The sequence below is a fragment of the Diorhabda carinulata genome, chromosome 5 (assembly GCF_026250575.1).
Source record: "Diorhabda carinulata isolate Delta chromosome 5, icDioCari1.1, whole genome shotgun sequence".
Classification (NCBI taxonomy): domain Eukaryota; kingdom Metazoa; phylum Arthropoda; class Insecta; order Coleoptera; family Chrysomelidae; genus Diorhabda; species Diorhabda carinulata.
Window position 1 is genome coordinate 22,348,031 of NC_079464.1, and position 23,248 is coordinate 22,371,278.

Genomic DNA, 23,248 nt, shown 5'->3' on the forward strand with positions numbered 1-23,248 from the left:
ACATTAAGGGCGGCACGATAAACAGGGCCTAGGGCGGCATCAAGCCGAAATCCATCATTGTCGGATTTTGCCTTTTTGTACTTTGAACATTGACAGGCGATAGCTTTTGTGCCAACATTCCTAAACAATTTATTCTGCAACTTATTTGACTAAATTTATGTCTAAAAAAACCATTGGTAAAGTTCGTTTAATTAGAATTTTGTCAAGTTTTACCCGAAATAGCTGCATTACACTGGTGGTCCAGAGGTAAAAAAATATTTAACTTTTATAAGTAGGCAATTAATGGTTATATATATATATATATATATATATATATATATATATATATATATATATATATATATATTTTAAATAATTTTTAAAACATTGATAAAAAATTGAGGTTTCGACTAATTATAAGTCTTTATCAAAATATGATATTGACACTGACTTTACATATTTATATCAATCAATAAATCACTTATATCATGAACATCAAAATATGAAAAAAATCAAAATAGAAACTTGTTCTAATATGGATTTTAGATTGGATTTTATAATTTTGTTCGATTTCGATTGTGAATTGAAGTTTTTCGTGATAAGAATTGAGTTTTTTATTTATGTTTTCAATTTGATATTTTCGTACGGTAGTAATGCAATCATCTACATATCGGAAAAAGAATGGAATATTTATATCAAGTTTGATTAGGGTAGTTTTCTCGAGATCTTCTATTACTAATTGTGCCATAACACGTGAAATGGAAGCTCCCATAGCCTAACTATCAATTTTGTTTTTATATTTCATTTTCATATTTGAAGTACGGTGTTGAAAGTGTGAGTTCTATAGCTTTTATAAATTCGTTTAGAGGTATTTCTGAATATTCTTTAATTTTGTCCCATTTTTTATCAATATATTTTTCACAATGGTAATAGGAATATTTGTATACAGGGTGTTTCTATATTCGACCGAGAACGCTCTACTACAGATAAATCTTTATAAATAATTCATTTTGATATAGGAATACGAATGCTTACGGGCCATAGTTGCTGAGATATATGGTGTTCAATATTTTAAAGCAAAAATTTTCCATAAGAACACCTTTAATCTTTTTTTAATTTGGTGACAAATATGCTCCTTAATAATGTAATACTTTGTCATAAACATACTTTGGAAAAATTTAACCAGTGCCGCGCTGTCAGGGTTAGCTGTCACTTTTATCCCCCTATTTTTCACGCCACTGGAGCAAATTCTTTTTTCAATTTTGTTTTAATTTGCCTGATTATTTTTAGTTAAAAAATGTTTGCTGTGAATGTTTTAATACGCTAGTGCGAAGAGTGGGAACTTGATTGCATCCAAATTTTGGTTCTAAAATCTCCTCAAGAAGAAGCCATGACTAACAGTCACTACAGAAAAAAATCATAGACTTCTTTGATGTTTAAAATAAAAGATAAATTACATGTTAAAATTAATACCTAAACTAATTATGTGTGTATGTTTTTCAATTTTTTATAGTCTGTCCCGTAAGTGTGGATTATCGTGTGATAACTGTACCTAATATAGAACGTTTACAAATTACGTAAGGCATTTTTTTTTAATATTGGATATGCTCTACCCCATGTAAGGAAACGTCAGGTTTGAAGATATGCACCCCCCTCACGTAATAAATATGGTTGAAAATATATATATTCAAGAATTTAAATCACATTAAAAATATATAATTTCTAATGACACTGCTTCATTAGGTATATTAAATATGACTCTCAAGTCGCGCCGCCGTTGGCGCTTTTTTTACTGCGGCCGCGTTAATGACAGTAGCTGGTATGGAGTATGCACCAAGTTTCATTCGGCATTCACCTAACTTAACCTAACATGCGTTTTTAAAAGCTTGAGCTCGCGTTTTATACATTAAGTGAGCATTTGAATCGCAGGTATTAAATCATTACGGAAAATAACATATGAATTTAGTCAATGACTTTACGTAAGAAAAAGTGAATCTCACCTTCCCCCTCATGTCAGGTTTCATAAGGAATGTTTAACTCAAATTGGTATCTCAATTTGAGGAGGCAGTTAACTTTCTCACATTAATTAATCACCCTGTATAAATAGATACAGAACTTATCTAATAGTATAGTTTTCATGGCAGTTTCTCTAAGAAGCATATAAAAAAGTGTAAGATTGATTAACATATCAAGATACAATTTTAAAAAATCAGTGCAGTTCGCGCTGTTTTTATTACTAAATGGGGTATTTGAACTGCATATAACTTTCTACAAATATTCAACTACCAATACTGAGTCTCTGTTATCCACACCCTCATTAAACTGGTATGAATTTAACAAAATAAATTATCTGAGAACTTAGCTAAAGACAGATTTTTAAATTTGTCAATTTTCTTCCCCGGTACCCAAATTGTTGAACTGTATCATTTTTTCTTAATAAAAATATTCTTTTTTTATGTTATCTGTAGAATATCTTTTTAAATTCCAGTTTACTTTAAAAATAATACTCATCTTCGAAGTTCATAATCACAGACATAATTACGCAAATGCTCCAAATAATAATTTTCAGATTTAGAAATATATATTTGACGGCATTCATGTATGAAGTATATGCAATATATCAATTACCTTTTCCGCACCAAGATGTGCCTCAATACTAAGACGTTTCTTGCTTTATTATTTCTTTATTTATTTTACTAAATGAATTTATGGATTTCAATTACTATGATTAAAAAATAATCATTAAATTTCCAAATTGAAAATAGTTGTTAATTATTTGTTTCGTATTATATAGTTAATTTATCTATTAAAACAAGTAACTACACACAAACATGGTTTGAAACAAAAAAGCCTTAAACTAGATAACTGCAAACTTATTCCATTTTTTTGTGTTACAGATGAAGCCATAGAAGCTGAAGACAATAAATCCTCCAAAGTGTTCAAAAATAAATTGGTGATGAAAGAAATGGAATTGAAATTAGTCGCGGAGATAAAGGAAAGTCAGAATTTGAAGAGTAAAAATATAAAAGAATCTCCAATTGAAACTTTATTGGCTGTGAGTGGCATTAGCCATGATCCTGTTTCTCAACTCGTAACTGAACTTTCACAATCTCTCAATTTAGAAAAAGACCTAGATATTAACGTACCACGAAAGAATTCTCAAGGAAAATTAACAACGAATAATGGAGTAACATTTGTATCACAGCTCAAAAAAGTAGATGCTAAAAAATCCATTAATACTACTAAAGAAAAAGTCGAAAAAGACACTTCCGTCATCATAGATTTTAAATCCAGACTAAGAAAAGTCGAAAATGATAAAAAATCCGATGAAAAAGAAGACAACGAATTTGAACTCAATAAAAGGGAAAGCACTGCTAGTTCTGACAGTGGAAACTTAAAATTAGATGATAGTGATGACAAAAGGAAGAGCACAGGCAGCATTAGTAGCTTAAAAAAACTCTGGGAAGCCAAAGATAATTCCGAAACGGGAGGAAACATCCAATTGAGTCCCAAATTATCAATTAAAAACAGCAAAGCTGAAGAAATATTCGAGAGTTCGCCAGTAGAAACTTCAGATGAATCGGTTAAATTAGAAAAGTCTATAAAAACTGAAAAAAAATCTTGGCCTCCTGCACAAGAGGAAAAACCTGTTATTCCCACAAAACCAGCAGTAAAAGCTTTAAAACCTTTATTGGGTCGATCGGCAGGATCTGCAATTTACGCTACGCCAATGGCTACCACAAACACTAATTATTCAAAGCCCCCAATAATGACCAAACCTGCTACAATTGAGACCAAAACACCAGAAGAGGAGACCAAATTATCAATGATTGACAAAAGTGGGAAGGATAACATTTTGGAAATATCTCAGGCCTTGGAAACAACTTTGAACAGCATCAAATCGAATTCCGCTGTTTCATCCGCGACTTGGTTACAGTTATCTGACAAAATAGGTTTATTGCACGGTATTTGTATGGATTATGCCGATAATGTAGTCCCGGCACATACCAAATTCCAATTTAGGGAACTGTTAACGAGATTAGAAAGTCAGGCTAGACAGTTACGGTCGGCAGGTTCGAGAAATTCTAGCGAAAACACCCGATGTCTCAACGAAGTGAATAATACTATTAAAGATGTTGTAAATGTCGTTTTTCGTTAAAAAAATTTCAAATCGACTCCGACTTACAATTATCATTATACGAATGTTAGGACCAATTTGTTTAATGTTTCGATTTTCTGTAAGGTAAGTTGCATATTTCTGACGAGAAGTGTGTGAATGTCGAAAGTATTTTTTTTTATTTGTTTTCAAGTTTTGGATTTTTGTTTGTGAAACACTGTACACTGTCAAAAGAAAATGGGATTATCCATGTGAAGTTCAGTGTGATCGTTTCAAATGAAACCACCTTTGTTAATAATTCTCAGTATTGGTAAACGACATTATGTGTCAATTATTTTTTTTTATTATTCAAAAATCGAAATTGTAATCATTTTTTAATAAATTTTAACATAAATTTGTCCGGTTAAATGTTTTATAAATATTTCAGGAAATTTATAATAATAATATATATTTTTTTAGTAATAATTCGGTTATATTATCATTTACTAATATTAATTTTATGTAGCTCCTCAGAAAAAAGTCATTAGATCAAAAGACAAAAAGGCAATCATTCAATCAGCATACAGTTTTGAATACCGATTAATTAAGTTATTTTCAACCTATGTTTTAATCAATTTAGGGATAGTCCTTCCAAACAAACTGCAGATGTACAATCGTATTCCTAAATTTCAATCAATAGCCCATTATATGTAGAATATACCAAAAACATATTACGTTGCTGAATCTACATAATTCTCAAATTACAATTGGTAGATTACACCTATATAATCAATAATAAGACAAAAAAGATATTAATTTCCCTTTTTAATTTTCTCCATAATCAAAGCATACTGTTCTGATTAGTCTTCCGTTCCATTTTAATTTCTCGCAATATTTTTGGTGCAATGAGTAATGTTCAAATCTAGATAACATGTATTCTGAACTGCATTCAAATTTATTTACTTCTGTAGATTCTCATCTTAGTAGGTATAAGAAAATATTATCAACAAATGATCATGATATTTAATTCCTATTAAATAATCTATTAGCATTGGTGCTTTCAAGAAACGATTTTGTTTTTATGCATATAAACATACTGAACAAATCTGGTTTCTATATTTACTTCACTAAACTGTGATACAGCTTAAATAATTTTTAGGCATTTCGATATGCTCAACAAATAATTTATTCTCTACATTCAACCTTTCATATCTTAATGTATTTATACTACTTTTGTGACTAGCACTTGACTTATGAAATGCTAATTGTATTGAAAATGCATGATTTGATAGTTTTTGATAGATACTTATATTTTATATATTTTTTATTAATTACTGAGATTATAATTTAATTCTTCAAAAAATGTTAGTCACAACAAAAAATGATGAACATGAATGTTAGAAGCTCTCTATATATTTATTGAATGTTATATCATTTATTTTGGAAACATGGTGATCCGTTTACAATGAGCAGTTATTTTTGTCCATATATAATTATTTGGAATATTTTTCAATTGCTGGCATGTGAAATACTCATTGAAAACAAAAATTTCGACTTTATGGCAAGGTACTATTCATTTATAGTCATAAATAGATTTCAATATTAATTTGTGATTCTCTACAATTACGACTCATGAATTTTTCATTCTATTCTCATCCTTGTACTCTTAAAAATGAAAAATATGTACGAATTCTAATCAATTTAGAAAAGGAGTTTAACAAATGAATAAAGATAAAATATATTGTCACTAACTTGGAATTTCCTCTCTATAATTGAACATTCTTGCCAATTACTATCTCTTGCCAATTATTTATTTTTGCATTTTATCGATTCTAGCTCAATAATTCTTTTTTTTTTCTACTATTTTTCTTCCTTAACCTCCTCCATCGATCTTCGAAATTATCAGTCATTACATAGCTTTCTTTATATTCAAAATAATGTTGATATTGTTTTTGGAATGATAGAATCACCTAAGTGTTTCTAATTGTAATTATTTTTCTATTTATTTTATTTATTTTCATTTATGTGTATTTGCAATACAATTTTGTACCTCTATCCTTTCTTCTGTCTAACCTCCAAACTATGTGATTTTTTTCCTTTTTACTAAATCAGTTGATTTTGAAGACTGAGTCTGATTTACAATTTTATGAATTTGATATTTGAATAAGAAAAAAAGAGAATAACTTGCTCAAAGTCTCTAAACACTATTTTTAACGAATAAAGATTTAAATAAATTTGTTTAATATGTCTGACGATGTCTATCGAGTATTTCCCAAAAAGCAGTTTAGTACACAAAAGTAGTAATTAAAATAGAATTAAATATTTATATAAGCTTATGCTAGTCTTTGTCTTTGTAATATAATTTTTGGTTAATTACATTGTGCGTGGGTGAATGTCTCCTTAGTAGTATAAGATTTAAGAAAAACCTGATTCAACTGTAATGTTATTTTTGTCAACAAATTTTCTAAAATCCAAAGATTACACTGGTTTGACGATTTATCGTTTGTTATTTTATGTGAACAACAAAAATTCGTTTCTTAATAAGTAACTGGTCTGCAAAAAAAAAAAAAATAGTCAAGCCCCTGCACTATTTTCGGCGAATCCCATGTAAAATATCGTCCTGAATCTAAATGTAACTACCGTTTTCATCACCCACAATTTTCGAGGGAGACTCGCACGTTTATTTTTACCACCTTTCGATAATAATAATAAACTTTGATTTTGAAGGGGTAAAAATAACTATTTCAACTGAAAACAAGGATAAATGATAAAGATATATACCATTATTTGCTTCCTTTTTTTACATATCCTGAGGTACATGTGCCTCGTTCCAAAAACCAGCAGTACTCCGCCAATATGCTTGCACTCTACTTCCCTGAAAATCTCTTCTCCATCTCAGCGATGTCTTTATGGATCATTTGCCGTGTTCATCAGAAGCTTCTCCTAAATTTTCAGAGAAGTCCACGGGCGAGTGAAGGAAGTGTACTTTAAGAGACATGTTTCATCTCATGGCCTTGTACACTAATAGCAATTCCCCGGCGTGAGCCCAATTTATTAATGTTGTTATATATTTGTATTTTATTGTAGTTTTTATGTACTTTTATATAGTGACAATGTTGCCATACACTTTGCTATAAATTTTATTACCTGCTTTCGATGTTTAATGGTTAAAAGTAGAAATATGTAACAAATAAGTGAAAAATATGTGATAACTAAGTAGAGGATGAGGAAAACTGAGGTCATATTTGCAATCAAGGGGTCATTTTACACAGGAATGGTCAAGAATGGTGTCGGGCTGATTTTCTAGCAGACCAGTGTAATAGTACCTATCAAGTAATTCATTGAATTGTTTTTATGGACTATATAACAATTCCATTAATAATATTCATTAACAGAAAGAGCTAGTGGAAAGGGTTGCAGTATATGTTCAATAATTTGTATCTAATTTTGAGCATTTCAATTTCTTTGTGTTTTGTTGATTTGCATTCTTTTATAAATTGATTTTTACCATAACATTATAATACTGTTATGATTTTTTGGAGCTTTATTTGTTTAGAGTATCGTTTTTCCAACTTGATATGAATATGAGTAAGGAGCCTCATAAGTACATCTAATTAATATCATCGCAAAATTCAAAAACGTTATCGAAAACAAAGAAACAGACAAACATACAAATCAAGAAAAAAATCGGCATGAGAGACTTCACTTTTTATACATTTGATGTCTACATAAAATGGCAGAAGTAGCTATTCCAACATAAAATTGGAAACAAAAACCCGCATAATTATGAGAAATTGCATAAATGGAAACCTGCTGATTAGAAAACGCACGTTATTTTATTTTTTGTTGCATAAACCCTGAATAAACCTCCCTAATACATGTTTTTGACGATACATATTTCGAATACAAACTTACAAATTATTAGGAAACTCGAGACGATCGTCAGTTTGTTTCAAAATGTTAATAACTGTTGGCTGTTAAGGTATGAACTTTATAAACAAGGTGAAATTATCTATATTTGTAAAATGCTCCGCTGTATTATACACTCTCCCGGGAAATCCCATACATCTCCAGAAAATCTGTCCATGGATGTCTTTTACTTTTACGGCTGCTATTTTTTGAATTCTTTTAACACGGTAAACCAAAAGAATGTCTTACTACTTATGAGAGCAGAGAGAATAATATTGTGTTGTACCTATAACGATAATTATTGTTTCTGGTGTGTTTTTCAACACAAAATTACCTGAATTATAGATTATAAACTGTTTAACTAAATATTAAATCAGTTTATTCCCCCGATTTCGGGAGATTAATTTAATGATAGTTTAAAGACTATTAAACTTGGTTTAACAGTCGGTGCAATTCAGAAAACAAAATTAAGCCACTGTTAGAGTTTGAACCATTGTTAACCTTAGGGTGCAAGTAGCCACATTATTTCAAATTCTTACTAAGTTAATTAACCCAGGAGCGGTCGCGTTATTTCGTGTTACGTATGTAGTCGTGCATTAGATTTTTTCTAAAATTAAGAAATTCAAATTATAATTAAATAATAACACTGTTATTTCAGTAACCTTTTCTTTTTGGCTATCAATGTTTGTCCAGTTGTGGCAGTTCCAATCTTCACTTCTACTTCTAAATCTATATTTGTCTTAAATCTCTCCAGCTTACTTCTAGTAGCTCTTCTGTGGCACCTAAATCCAAAATAAACCAGCTTTCCTTTTGTGACAGATTCGCACAATTTAATGCTATGAATGCAATTGAATCATATTATATTGCTTGAGAGTTGCCTGTTGGCTTGTTTGTCTGTGCACTACTCTAGACGTTCTTCTATTTCTCCTTCTGCCTTTAAAAGTTCCTCTTTTTGTTGTGTTTTCTCTGCATTCTACTATTTTGTGACCCGACTTGCCACATTTATAACATACATACTGATTTGTGTGCTCTTTGGCTGATTCTATATTTTGTATTCAACTTTAGTTCTTCTTAAGGCCCGTTTACACGAGTTTAGTGAGCAATTATTTAGTTAAATGTTTAGTTAATTTCAAGCCGTGTGAACAGACAGTTTAGTACAGGTACTAAACACTAAACTTCAGCATTGCTGTGACTATTGAAATATGTTGAAGCTAGAGAATATCTCAAAGATTTTATCGATCTGAATCTTACTTTAACATATTTCAATAGTCATAGCAATGCTGAAGTTTAGTGTTTAGTACCTGTACTAAACTGTCTGTTCACACGGCTTGAAATTAACTAAACACTAATGAAGCTAGAGAATATCTCATAGATTTTATCGATCTGAATCTTACTTTATTTTTTGTATATAGTAGATAAACTTTCAGGAAGTGTGTATAATTATAAGACATTTTATTATATATTCTTCACCATCATATGTTCTTTCTTCGTGTGTGAGATGACCTGTTAAGCCACTGTCTACTACAAAAGTTGTGTCTAACTCATCATTTTCTATCTCGTATGAAATAGCTCACAGTGTTGTTCTGTCTTCTGAAATGATTTTTTTGATCTCTTTTATAATATTATACACTTATCTTTATCTTTTTTGTAGCAGTTACATGAGTTACAACTCCAGCAGTTTATTCTAGGTGCATATTTTTGTTGCACTTATTGTAATGTTTGAAAACTCTACTCTACTTGACCGTTTTTTTTTTCTTGATTGAGATTGCTTCGGTTCGATTTGTCATTCATTGTATAGCCAGTTTTTCTTGAAAAGTTACATGTACCTTTACATTTGTGAGTTTTGAATTTTGTGTTGCTACACAAAATCATTATTATTTCATTTTTTTCTCCTGTAGTAATCTCCAACGGAGATAATCGATTGTTTTTTCTTTTGCAGGAGTTGAGTTCCATGGTAGGGTTACAATATTTTTGGTTATTAACATTTCCTTATCTACTGTGAGACGTACATTCTTTAGTTCAAAACTTGCGGTTTCCCAAAATATTTTTATTCTTGTCATACTGTAAACATTTCTGTTGATGTTTGGGTTTACATATGGATCAATAGTCCTCGTGGGTTTTCCATGAAGCAATTTTCTTCTCATCATTTTCTGACTGTCTGTGAGCTTCGTTATAAATTCAGTGTTGTCTTTGTTGCACATATTAGATATTGAAAATATTTTACTTGCAGAATATTCTCAGTTTCAAATTAATTTCTTTATTTTTATTTTTTTATCCTACTTCCGCACTGTACTACACATTCTAATTCACACAAAATGATGTATTTCATTTTTACAAAACTTCTCTTTAATAAAAATACTAACACTATCATTAAGACATTCTTATTCTAGAAACTTGGACAAGACAAGCATCATAGAAATATCTAACAACAATTCGCAAACGTAGGAACCAATATTATATTATAAATGTTTGTCATGGTATAAAATTATTCTACTGAGTTTATAAAAATGAAATATTGAGTATTCAACAAAAAGTTGGATTACATAAAATTTATGACCCCATCATACCAATGTGAACATTAAACTGCAACCCTGTAAGATTTTAAGGTTTCAATTTTCTGTTTTCTTTTAAAAGCGGTGTAAAAATTGTTTAATATTTTATTTGTTGAATTTTTTTATGCTTTATTCCATATATTTTAGAAAATTCTGAAAACAGTATTTAGAATGTTGGGAGTTGATTTTAATAAAAATATTAGCTTAGATAGAAAATACTCTTTTCCTTTCGCCGATGAGAGAAAGATTGTAAATTGTTTCTTGAAACAATAATATTTCAAAATCCTCCTACTTAATCCAGTTCAATATTAAAAAAAATCAAATTTATTAAGAATTTGGATAAAATTCTTATGACCTTAGCTATGCATTTAATTTTAAAAATACATCAATTTCAATCACTTTTTATTTGAAAGTTCCCTAGTCAGAAAACACAAGTGCATTATTCATAGTACATTTTATTTTTCTAATAGGCTCACTCTCTGAAATGCTCCATATTAATAATATATTTAAAAAATATGCTTCATCAATTGTGTGTGTTTGAACAGTAAATTGCAACGATATATTCAATCTATGTGCAAATAATACTCTTTGAACTTAGATGCTAAGTGTCATTAAAACTTGTGTTGATTGAATAGTCATTTAAAATGTATTTATATCTGTAGCGTTTACTCATATTAAATATTTTTTATATTTCATATCTATTATACAAGGAAAAATGAGAAACGATATTGAATAAATTTGATTCTTCATTATTGCCTTCTTACTACTTTCCCAATGCAGCAACAATCTTTCATATTTATGTATATAGATGTCTTTAATTTTTTATTTCTTGGACACTTTTATATATTTTAGTTGCTGAATTGTCTCTTTTGATTAAAAATGTATATTCGATAAATATGTATATTATACTTACATATTGTACATAAGTTATGGATGGTTAAAAGCTCCATCTGAATACAAACTTAAAAGAGGGAATCTTTTGAAAACTCCAAATGTTCCTCAATATTTTTCCTTGTGATACATTCTGAGTTTATTTCTCAACTTTTGATATTGAATATTCATTTTTTACCACAATATTTAAATTTCAATGATGATAAACTGTTACTTTTATCAGTCTATATAAAGACACCTTTTTTAATCACCTAATAGAAGTATCAAATTTATTTAAATATTAAATAACTATTTTCTTGTAGAATTTGCAGATACAGTATAATGGTAAATAATATGAAATGGGAAAATGTCATGAGAAGATATTTTTGTTGCTATGTGTGTTCATTTATAAAGGGTGTGAATTTCACCAAGCGCCGTTGTGAAAGGTGTCTACTTATTACACCATAAAATTCTGTAAACGAAATTTTGTAGATTGTATATACTATAAGTAAAAATTGAATTAATTGTAATTTAAAAACTCCCGCTTTTCAGCACAAAGCGAAAAATATGGAATCGAGAATCCGAAAACCATAAAAATAACTATTATTCAGTACATTTTATTCCTATGTTGTCACTTTTGTGATTCGCTTGATCTTCTTGATAGTGATTATTACATCCCATGATATGCTAGGAGCACAAAATTAATTTCTTATTTCTCAGACCTTTAGATATGTTTATATTTCTAAATCGTCTTGATTTTAGGTCTCTTCTTATATGAAATTGGATTTTTTCTATATTTTTAGGTAGGTAAAAATTTTGCGTTTCCACTATTTTCAGTCTTTATCAAAATATGATTTATCACTGGCAATTTGCGCATTTATATTAATCGATAGATATAAAAAAAACTAGTTTTAAATAGAAGAGACTTAAAATCAAGACGATTATAATGTTATAAACATAAAATTAATTTGACCTATGGTCATACAAATTTTTGTTGGCTCACATATCATCAAAAAGAAAAGATACAGACACCTTGAATGTCCCAATATTTTTATTTCTTGCCTTTTTGAATCATTTATTAAAAATAAAGTAATACTTACAAATATTGACTTCTTTAAATGAAGTAATAATGTTACATCCAAAAATTGAAATCTATTACACAGAAAATATTAAGGAAGATTAATATACATTGACCACAACCACCAATTATTTTGGTATTATAAATGTAAGCAAAATGGACGGATATAGCTTGTGAAAAAATATATATTATACTTTATGCTTTATCTGCCGGCAGATAAAATTACTAGTCTACATCTATGGAATTGTCAGTAGAACTAATAAAACAAGTAATTTTTTCTTCTAATAAAAACTGCTCAGATCTTTATATTTTCCTCAAATTGCATTCAATTTGTGCCATGCTCTTTCTTTATTAAAATATGGTACATCAGAACTAAAAAATAATAATTAAAAAAAAACCAAAAATTCTAAAGTACTTCCTAGCAGAGTACCTAATTTTATTTTGTGATTAAGTAGTATAAGACGCCAGTCATGTACTGTCTATAGGATAGCATTTTTTGTACTCGTCTAGCAGGTTTTTGACATTTTTTGTATATATAGTATATTTATATCTACTCTGCATTTTGTACAGGCTTCATAGGTAGGCAATAACAGACTGTATCTATTGAAAATAAATTTGCTAATTTAAAATAAAATTTTTTGTTTTATTTATATGCAATTTTTCTTATTACATAAATTATTGTAATAATAAAAAGCTATATTTTATTCAGTTAAACAGATCTATCATAATTCGAAGTTGAATCTTGTATTTGATGATTTGAAATTTCAAAAGTGCAAACAGTAGTCAAAACAAAGCGAATTAACTGATATACCAGGAATGGAGACTGGCCGTCTTATGTTGGATACAATGTATGAAGATTCTCGCCAAGGAGGTATTCCCGCTGGATTTAATTTTCGCGGGAGAAGGTTTATTGGTCTCTTCAGTCTCTGAAGACGATAACTAATAGGGATATCTTGATAAAAACGCTCGTCACTTGAGGCGCCGATATTTTTCGGAAAACACTAGGTGGGAATGTGAAAAGTGTATTTTCAAAGGCATATTACATCCCAATTTATAATATGTACTGAATATTTTTTTAATGCGGTCTGAATATTGAATTTTGTTTTGAAAATTTGGAACCAATTCAGTATTTAGATTAGAAAATTCTTTTCTAAGTGGAATGAAATTTTCTGGTTCTAATGTTGATACCAATGAATCTAATGAACATTCCATAAATCTAAAAGAGTCTATAAATCTAAACTTAATATTTGTATTATCCCAGATTGTAAAACTTATGTATTTTTCTTTATTAACAGGTAAAAGTTGAACATAATTTCGTCTAAATCCCTAATTATGAAATGTGGATCGTAAACACTTAGGTTGTGAAAAACTACTGGAATAACGAATGATTTTTTATAATTAAGTTTACAGTGGATATGCGCAAAACCTCGGAAATTACCTGTTACGTGACATTGGTTCAACATTTTTTAATTTGGACATTACAAATTTTGTAATATTCAATTTTATCTACAACCCATAGCATACAATCAGTACTTCGATAACCATCATTATTACTATCGTATAATAACCAGTTATCCTTAAAATTACATTTAAAATATAATCCAGCACTATAAGCTTTATGTTTTTGATATCTAACACTTCTTGTTACCGATTGTGAACCATATCTCTTTTGAGATTTTGTTCTAGCATCTACATCAATGTAAGGAATAAGTAATGATTCAAAATCTGCATAAATAATAAAAGGTATTTTTTCTTTGTATACAAAATTTTTAAACTTGGCTTATGGATCTTTAGAAAACTCAATGTTACAATTATCAATTTTTTTACAATATTTAGAATAATCATCCAATTTTTCTTGAGAAACAAAATAATTTAAACATCTATCACATATATATTTGTTTTAGCATTTGTAGAGAGTTGCTTGGATAAAAGTCTTGACAAGTCTTTTATCCAAATATAGTGATATTGTATATCATCACTAAAATCATAATCGTAATTATCTGACTCTGGTTCACAATAATTTTCTTTAGAAAAATATTTATTTTGAGTAAATTGACATCCTTTTCTTTTGTTTTGTTTTGTTTAACGTACTAGCACAACAATAAAATTTGATTGTCTAAATTTCCACTTCAAAAACATTAACCGAAATATTAAAATTATTTTTTCCGAAAGTTGTAATCTGATTTGGGTGTACAGGAAATGAACGACCGTTTATGTTCAAAACTTCACTATAATGAGGATATGAACAAGTACGATTAGGATTTTTATTAATAACGCAAGGAAACGAAGCTGAAACAGTTGCCCAAGCAAAGCATGCATTATTGTCATTCTGAACGTTGATATACGCCTTTCTGTTAGCTATTATGTCTGGTAATTTAATATACGAGTATGATGATATTCCATTAGCCACCTCGTATTTATTTATATTGATATCCAGAGATATAATTTTACTTAAGGCCCACCCCGATCCTTCCTCAGAATATTCTGAAAGTTTTCTTAAAATGATATCTTTTACATTAACTGCAAACCATTTTTTAAAGTCAGTTGTCTTATCAATTATTTCATTTGTTGTGAAAACATATTTATTTTCTGTAATTTCAGTATCATCTGATTTTCTAATAAATTCTGCACAAAAACAAGTGTTTACTTTCAACATATTATATTTTTTAATGCGCAAAGTTTAATGGGGCATTTAGCTTGTTTCGACCATTGTTCTATATCATAAATAATACAATTTTTTTTAAATAAAATATTTTCAATTGCTTTAAACTTTTTGAAAATATTATCAGTTAGGAGAGCTATTTCCTCATAATTCATTTTAAAAATTATAAAACCTTACGATTTTGAAAACTGAAGCTGTTTCAAAGTGATGAAATTCAATTGTACTGTTTTTTTTCCTCTTTTATACATTCTCCTCTATTTTGAAGAGAGTTCTAGGGGAAACCCTTTGAAAAGTTTGAAGCCCCAAGAATGTAATGCTGAACTTCCCCGGCGTAAATTGATTTACACACGGCACAAAGGAATCTGTCACCCTTTTGGGGAGAAATACTATATTTTCTTCCAGCTCCAGAAGTATTTGGGCTCCAAATTGCTCCTGATGTACCTTTACGCTGTTTATTATATGTGTTGTATCCTTTGGTAAATCTTTCAGTTTTATAATGGGTTTTATTTCTGCATTATGACATTGTATTAATCTCATTTAAAAAGTTCATCTGCAATAAAAACAGAATAATAATTCAACAATAATGTTTAATAATTAAAGATGAATGAAAACTTAGTAAACAAGTAGAACAAAGTAGTAGAAAACTTATAAATAACTCACTATGTATTGTGGAACGTTAAATGGTAACTTTTCACTGGAAAACTAAGTACGGTATATCGTCTAGTATTCACCGTTAGCACTATTTAAAAGAATATTTTATTATAGGGAGGGATGAACAAGAGCAATGAGTTATTTTTGATATCATCATCATCATCATCATCATCATCATCATCATCATCATCATATTCCTGGAAACTATATTTTATACGATTTCGTACAATCTAATCTGTTACTATCTCATATTTTTCAATTGCATAAATTTCTACTTGAAAAATATTTTGTGTGTCGCCAGGCTTTCAGAGTGTTTAGTTATGGGCTCGTACACTTCTATTCCAGTTCTGTACAGTTCTGGTACATAGATTCTGCTTTAGAATCTATGTACCATTTGATGATATTTCTGTTCATTTCTCGTTTTTCATGGGCGGTTTTTGTTTGGTGATTTTGTCTCTAAACATTCTGAGTGATGTTATTTCTGTCAGACTCTCCAGTACTATGTGCAAGCCAATTTTTGAACCTTCGAGAAATTGTTCCTCATGGTATTTAGACTGGTTCTAGTTCCCCAAACCATTGCCCTGTATGTCATTATTGGTCTCACAATTGCCTTGCACATCCACAGTAGAATCGTTGCGTTACAACTCCTATTTCTCCCTGTACAGTTTCTGTACACCATCAGGATTTTTTAACCATCTAACACTTGGTAACAGTTTTCTCAATATTATTCGTGAACTAATACAAAAAAGGGTCAAGTTTTTCTGGTACATAAAGGTGGTTAAGCAAACTTTAAAATGAAACAAAAAGCAACCTCCTTTTAGTTAATATTTGTACGAAATATAGGATATATGTATGGATGGGATGGTACGTTTTCTAGTTGTTACTTGGTTGCAGATATTTCCTATGTGAAAATTACAAAGTAGATTATGTATTCATATATTCATTGTGAGGACGATTTGAATCTCGATTAGTGATAATTAAAGATGTTTTTTATGAATAAACTTTTTTTCAAAATATGCATATTTTTTCATTCAGCTAACTTCAATCTTCAAGATAGTCTTATAAGATGTTCATTAATGATATAATCTGATATAATCTAACCAAAAATACTATCTCCTGCAGTAAAATTAAGTTAATTATGCTTCTTCCAAAAATATTACAATTCTTTGTGAAAAATCAGCCCTAAAAATCCGTAGCAGCACCTTTTCAGGCAAAATATCCCACAAAAATTGGAGATCATTATGCAAAATAATTCACCATTTCTCCGGCGAGATTAAGTTTCAACGTTGCAGGATGCACTGAACATGAATGTTGATGAAAAGGTTTTTTATGTATACATTTCCGCACCACCTATGAGGTAGTATACTAGGCGCGTTTTTTTTAACGTGGTTTCCCCTGTAGGCCTATTCCACGATCTACTGGAAACCTGTTCGTTACTAAATAATGAAATAACTGTCATGACATCGAAACCGATTTTTATTTTTATGAAGAAATACGTAGGGAATAGAATACGAGTTGAAATGGAAGAAAATTTTGCAAACAATCAAGAAACACGCTCGATCTACAGAGTAATTCCGTTGAAGATTCAGTTCAAAAAAATATGCAACCACTTCTTTCTGACTCAGGATTACAAAGATAAATTATTCCGTGTATGTTTCTATTCAAAGAAAAAGAACTACCACCTCTATTTGAATGAGAAAGACCAGCAGAAATGATGGAGTTTCGAAAAAAACAGAAAACACTCGCAGTCTCCCATAGTGTTTGGAGTAAGAGCTCAGGTGCGACTGCCCGGGTTGAAACCAAGTCTGAACGACGCGGTTGAGCTATGTTACCCATAACACTTCATGGTGACGGTCGTGTTTCTGTACGGAAAAAGAACGACCATCGCTTTTTGAAAGAGAAATAATAGTAGAAATGATTCCGTGTATGTTTCTATTTAAAGAAAAAGAACATGATCACCTCTATTTGAATGAGAAAGACCAGCAGAAATGATGGAGTTTGGAAAGAAACAGAAAACACTCGCAATCTCCCATAGTGTTTGGAGTAAGAGCTCAGGTGCGACTGCCCGGGTTGAAACCAAGTCTGAACGACGCGGTTGAGCTATGTTACCCATAACACTTCATGGTGACGGTCGTGTTTCTGTACGAAAAAAAAAACGACCACTGCTTTTTGAATGAGAAAGACCACCAGAAATGATTCCGTGTATGTTTCTATTTAAAGAAAAAGAATATGATCACCTCTATTTGAATGAGAAAGACCAGCAGAAATGATGGAGTTTGGAAAGAAACAGAAAACACTCGCAATCTCCCATAGTGTTTGGAGTAAGAGCTCAGGTGCGACTGCCCGGGTTGAAACCAAGTCTGAACGACGCGGTTGAGCTATGTTACCCATAACACTTCATGGTGACGGTCGTGTTTCTGTACGAAAAAAAAAACGACCACTGCTTTTTGAATGAGAAAGACCACCAGAAATGATTCCGTGTATGTTTCTATTTAAAGAAAAAGAACATGACCACCTCTATTTGAATGAGAAAGACTAGCAGAAATGATGGAGTTTGGAAAGAAAAAGAAAACACTCGCAGTCTCCCATAGTGTTTGGAGTAAGAGCTCAGGTGCGACTGCCCGGGTTGAAACCAAGTCTGAACGACGCGGTTGAGCTATGTTACCCATAACACTTCATGGTGACGGTCGTGTTTCTGTACGGAAAAAAAAACGACCACTGCTTTTTGAATGAGAAAGACCACCAGAAATGATTCCGTGTATGTTTCTATTTAAAGAAAAAGAACATGATCACCTCTATTTGATAAGAAAGACCAGTAGAAATGATGGAGTTTGGAAAGAAACAGAAAACACTCGCAGTCTCCCATAGTGTTTGGAGTAAGAGCTCAGGTGCGACTGCCCGGGTTGAAACCAAGTCTGAACGACGCGGTTGAGCTATGTTACCCATAACACTTCATGGTGACGGTCGCGTTTCTGTACGAAAAAAGAACGACCATCGCTTTTTGAAAGAGAAATGCTAGTAGAAATGATTCCGTGTATGTTTCTATTTAAAGAAAATGAACGACCACTTCTAATTGACTGAGAAAGACCAGCAGAAATGATGGAGTTTGGAAAGAAACAGAAAACACTCGCAGTCTCCCATAGTGTTTGGAGTAAGAGCTCAGGTGCGACTGCCCGGGTTGAAACCAAGTCTGAACGACGCGGTTGAGCTATGTTACCCATAACACTTCATGGCGACGGTCGTGTTCCTGTACGAAAAAAAAACAACGACCCACGCTATCTGAAGGAGAAATAATATTAAAATGATTCCGTATATGTTCCTGTTCAGAAAAAAAAAGAACTACCACCTCTATTTGATAAGAAAGACCAGTAGAAATGATGGAGTTTGGAAAGAAACAGAAAACACTCGCAGTCTCCCATAGTGTTTGGAGTAAGAGCTCAGGTGCGACTGCCCGGGTTGAAACCAAGTCTGAACGACGCGGTTGAGCTATGTTACCCATAACACTTCATGGTGACGGTCGTGTTCCTGTACGAAAAAAAAAAACGACCAACGCTATCTGAAGGAGAAATACTATTAAAATGATTCCGTATATGTTTCTGTTCAAAAAAAAAAAAGAACTACCACCTCTATTTGATAAGAAAGACCAGTAGAAATGATGGAGTTTGGAAAGAAACAGAAAACACTCGCAGTCTCCCATAGTGTTTGGAGTAAGAGCTCAGGTGCGACTGCCCGGGTTGAAACCAAGTCTGAACGACGCGGTTGAGCTATGTTACCCATAACACTTCATGGTGACGGTCGCGTTTCTGTACGAAAAAAGAACGACCATCGCTTTTTGAAGGAGAAATAATATTAAAATGATTCCGTATATGTTCCTGTTCAGAAAAAAAAAGAACTACCACCTCTATTTGAATGAGAAAGACCAGCAGAAATGATGGAGTTTCGAAAAAAACAGAAAACACTCGCAGTCTCCCATAGTGTTTGGAGTAAGAGCTCAGGTGCGACTGCCCGGGTTGAAACCAAGTCTGAACGACGCGGTTGAGCTATGTTACCCATAACACTTCATGGTGACGGTCGTGTTTCTGTACGAAAAAAGAACGACCATCGCTTTTTGAAAGAGAAAGACCACCAGAAATGATTCCGTGTATGTTTCTATTTAAAGAAAAAGAATATGATCACCTCTATTTGAATGAGAAAGATCAGCAGAAATGATGGAGTTTGGAAAGAAAAAGAAAACACTCGCAGTCTCCCATAGTGTTTGGAGTAAGAGCTCAGGTGCGACTGCCCGGGTTGAAACCAAGTCTGAACGACGCGGTTGAGCTATGTTACCCATAACACTTCATGGTGACGGTCGTGTTTCTGTACGAAAAAAAAAACGACCACTGCTTTTTGAATGAGAAAGACCACCAGAAATGATTCCGTGTATGTTTCTATTTAAAGAAAAAGAACATGACCACCTCTATTTGAATGAGAAAGACCAGCAGAAATGATGGAGTTTGGAAAGAAAAAGAAAACACTCGCAGTCTCCCATAGTGTTTGGAGTAAGAGCTCAGGTGCGACTGCCCGGGTTGAAACCAAGTCTGAACGACGCGGTTGAGCTATGTTACCCATAACACTTCATGGTGACGGTCGTGTTTCTGTACGAAAAAAGAACGACCATCGCTTTTTGAAAGAGAAAGACCACCAGAAATGATTCCGTGTATGTTTCTATTTAAAGAAAAAGAATATGATCACCTCTATTTGAATGAGAAAGATCAGCAGAAATGATGGAGTTTGGAAAGAAAAAGAAAACACTCGCAGTCTCCCATAGTGTTTGGAATAAGAGCTCAGGTGCGACTGCCCGGGTTGAAACCAAGTCTGAACGACGCGGTTGAGCTATGTTACCCATAACACTTCATGGTGACGGTCGTGTTTCTGTACGAAAAAAAAAAACGACCACTGCTTTTTGAATGAGAAAGACCACCAGAAATGATTCCGTGTATGTTTCTATTTAAAGAAAAAGAACATGACCACCTCTATTTGAATGAGAAAGACCAGCAGAAATGATGGAGTTTGGAAAGAAAAAGAAAACACTCGCAGTCTCCCATAGTGTTTGGAGTAAGAGCTCAGGTGCGACTGCCCGGGTTGAAACCAAGTCTGAACGACGCGGTTGAGCTATGTTACCCATAACACTTCATGGTGACGGTCGAGTTTCTGTACGAAAAAAAAAAGGACCAACGCTATTTGAAAGAGAACTACTATTAAAAATGATTCCGTATATGTTTCTGTTAAAAAAAAGAACTACCACCTCTATTTTAATGAGAAAGAACAGTAGAAATGATTCCGTGTACGTTTCTATTCAGAGAGAAAGAACGACCACTTCTATATGAATGAGAAAGACCAACAAAAATGATGGAGTTTGGAAAGAAATACTAGTAGAGAGAAAGAGAAATACTAATAGAAATGATTCCGTATATGTTTCTGTTAAAAAAAAAGAACTACCACCTCTATTTGATAAGAAAGACCAGCAGAAATGATGGAGTTTCGAAAAAAACAGAAAACACTCGCAGTCTCCCATAGTGTTTGGAGTAAGAGCTCAGGTGCGACTGCCCGGGTTGAAACCAAGTCTGAACGACGCGGTTGAGCTATGTTACCCATAACACTTCATGGTGACGGTCGTGTTTCTGTACGGAAAAAGAACGACCATCGCTTTTTGAAAGAGAAATAATAGTAGAAATGATTCCGTGTATGTTTCTATTTAAAGAAAAAGAACATGATCACCTCTATTTGAATGAGAAAGACCAGCAGAAATGATGGAGTTTGGAAAGAAACAGAAAACACTCGCAGTCTCCCATAGTGTTTGGAGTAAGAGCTCAGGTGCGACTGCCCGGGTTGAAACCAAGTCTGAACGACGCGGTTGAGCTATGTTACCCATAACACTTCATGGTGACGGTCGTGTTCCTGTACGAAAAAAAAAACGACCAACGCTATCTGAAGGAGAAATACTATTAAAATGATTCCGTATATGTTTCTGTTCAAAAAAAAAAAGAACTACCACCTCTATTTGATAAGAAAGACCAGTAGAAATGATGGAGTTTGGAAAGAAACAGAAAACACTCGCAGTCTCCCATAGTGTTTGGAGTAAGAGCTCAGGTGCGACTGCCCGGGTTGAAACCAAGTCTGAACGACGCGGTTGAGCTATGTTACCCATAACACTTCATGGTGACGGTCGTGTTCCTGTACGAAAAAAAAAAACGACCAACGCTATCTGAAGGAGAAATACTATTAAAATGATTCCGTATATGTTTCTGTTCAAAAAAAAAAAAGAACTACCACCTCTATTTGATAAGAAAGACCAGTAGAAATGATGGAGTTTGGAAAGAAACAGAAAACACTCGCAGTCTCCCATAGTGTTTGGAGTAAGAGCTCAGGTGCGACTGCCCGGGTTGAAACCAAGTCTGAACGACGCGGTTGAGCTATGTTACCCATAACACTTCATGGTGACGGTCGCGTTTCTGTACGAAAAAAGAACGACCATCGCTTTTTGAAAGAGAAATGCTAGTAGAAATGATTCCGTGTATGTTTCTATTTAAAGAAAATGAACGACCACTTCTAATTGACTGAGAAAGACCAGCAGAAATGATGGAGTTTGGAAAGAAACAGAAAACACTCGCAGTCTCCCATAGTGTTTGGAGTAAGAGCTCAGGTGCGACTGCCCGGGTTGAAACCAAGTCTGAACGACGCGGTTGAGCTATGTTACCCATAACACTTCATGGCGACGGTCGTGTTCCTGTACGAAAAAAAAACAACGACCCACGCTATCTGAAGGAGAAATAATATTAAAATGATTCCGTATATGTTCCTGTTCAGAAAAAAAAAGAACTACCACCTCTATTTGATAAGAAAGACCAGTAGAAATGATGGAGTTTGGAAAGAAACAGAAAACACTCGCAGTCTCCCATAGTGTTTGGAGTAAGAGCTCAGGTGCGACTGCCCGGGTTGAAACCAAGTCTGAACGACGCGGTTGAGCTATGTTACCCATAACACTTCATGGTGACGGTCGTGTTCCTGTACGAAAAAAAAAAACGACCAACGCTATCTGAAGGAGAAATACTATTAAAATGATTCCGTATATGTTTCTGTTCAAAAAAAAAAAAGAACTACCACCTCTATTTGATAAGAAAGACCAGTAGAAATGATGGAGTTTGGAAAGAAACAGAAAACACTCGCAGTCTCCCATAGTGTTTGGAGTAAGAGCTCAGGTGCGACTGCCCGGGTTGAAACCAAGTCTGAACGACGCGGTTGAGCTATGTTACCCATAACACTTCATGGTGACGGTCGCGTTTCTGTACGAAAAAAGAACGACCATCGCTTTTTGAAGGAGAAATAATATTAAAATGATTCCGTATATGTTCCTGTTCAGAAAAAAAAAGAACTACCACCTCTATTTGATAAGAAAGACCAGTAGAAATGAT

General features: G+C 32.3%; 1 protein-coding gene across 5 annotated transcripts in view; it reads left to right on the top strand.

The window, feature by feature from the left end:
• LOC130893661 (tyrosine-protein kinase Abl) overlaps positions 1 to 13,118 on the top strand; it is a 72,978-nt gene extending 59,860 nt beyond the window's left edge. For 4 of the 5 annotated variants that reach the window (XM_057799930.1, XM_057799932.1, XM_057799931.1 and 1 more), the window contains one exon: positions 2,877 to 13,118. In XM_057799930.1, coding sequence (XP_057655913.1) covers positions 2,877 to 4,138 — 1,262 coding nt within the window. In that variant the 3' untranslated portion in view covers positions 4,139 to 13,118. The remainder of the gene's footprint in view (positions 1 to 2,876) is intronic. The other variant, XR_009059235.1, reaches the window with a different exon arrangement.
• The last annotated feature ends 10,130 nt before the right edge of the window (positions 13,119 to 23,248 follow it).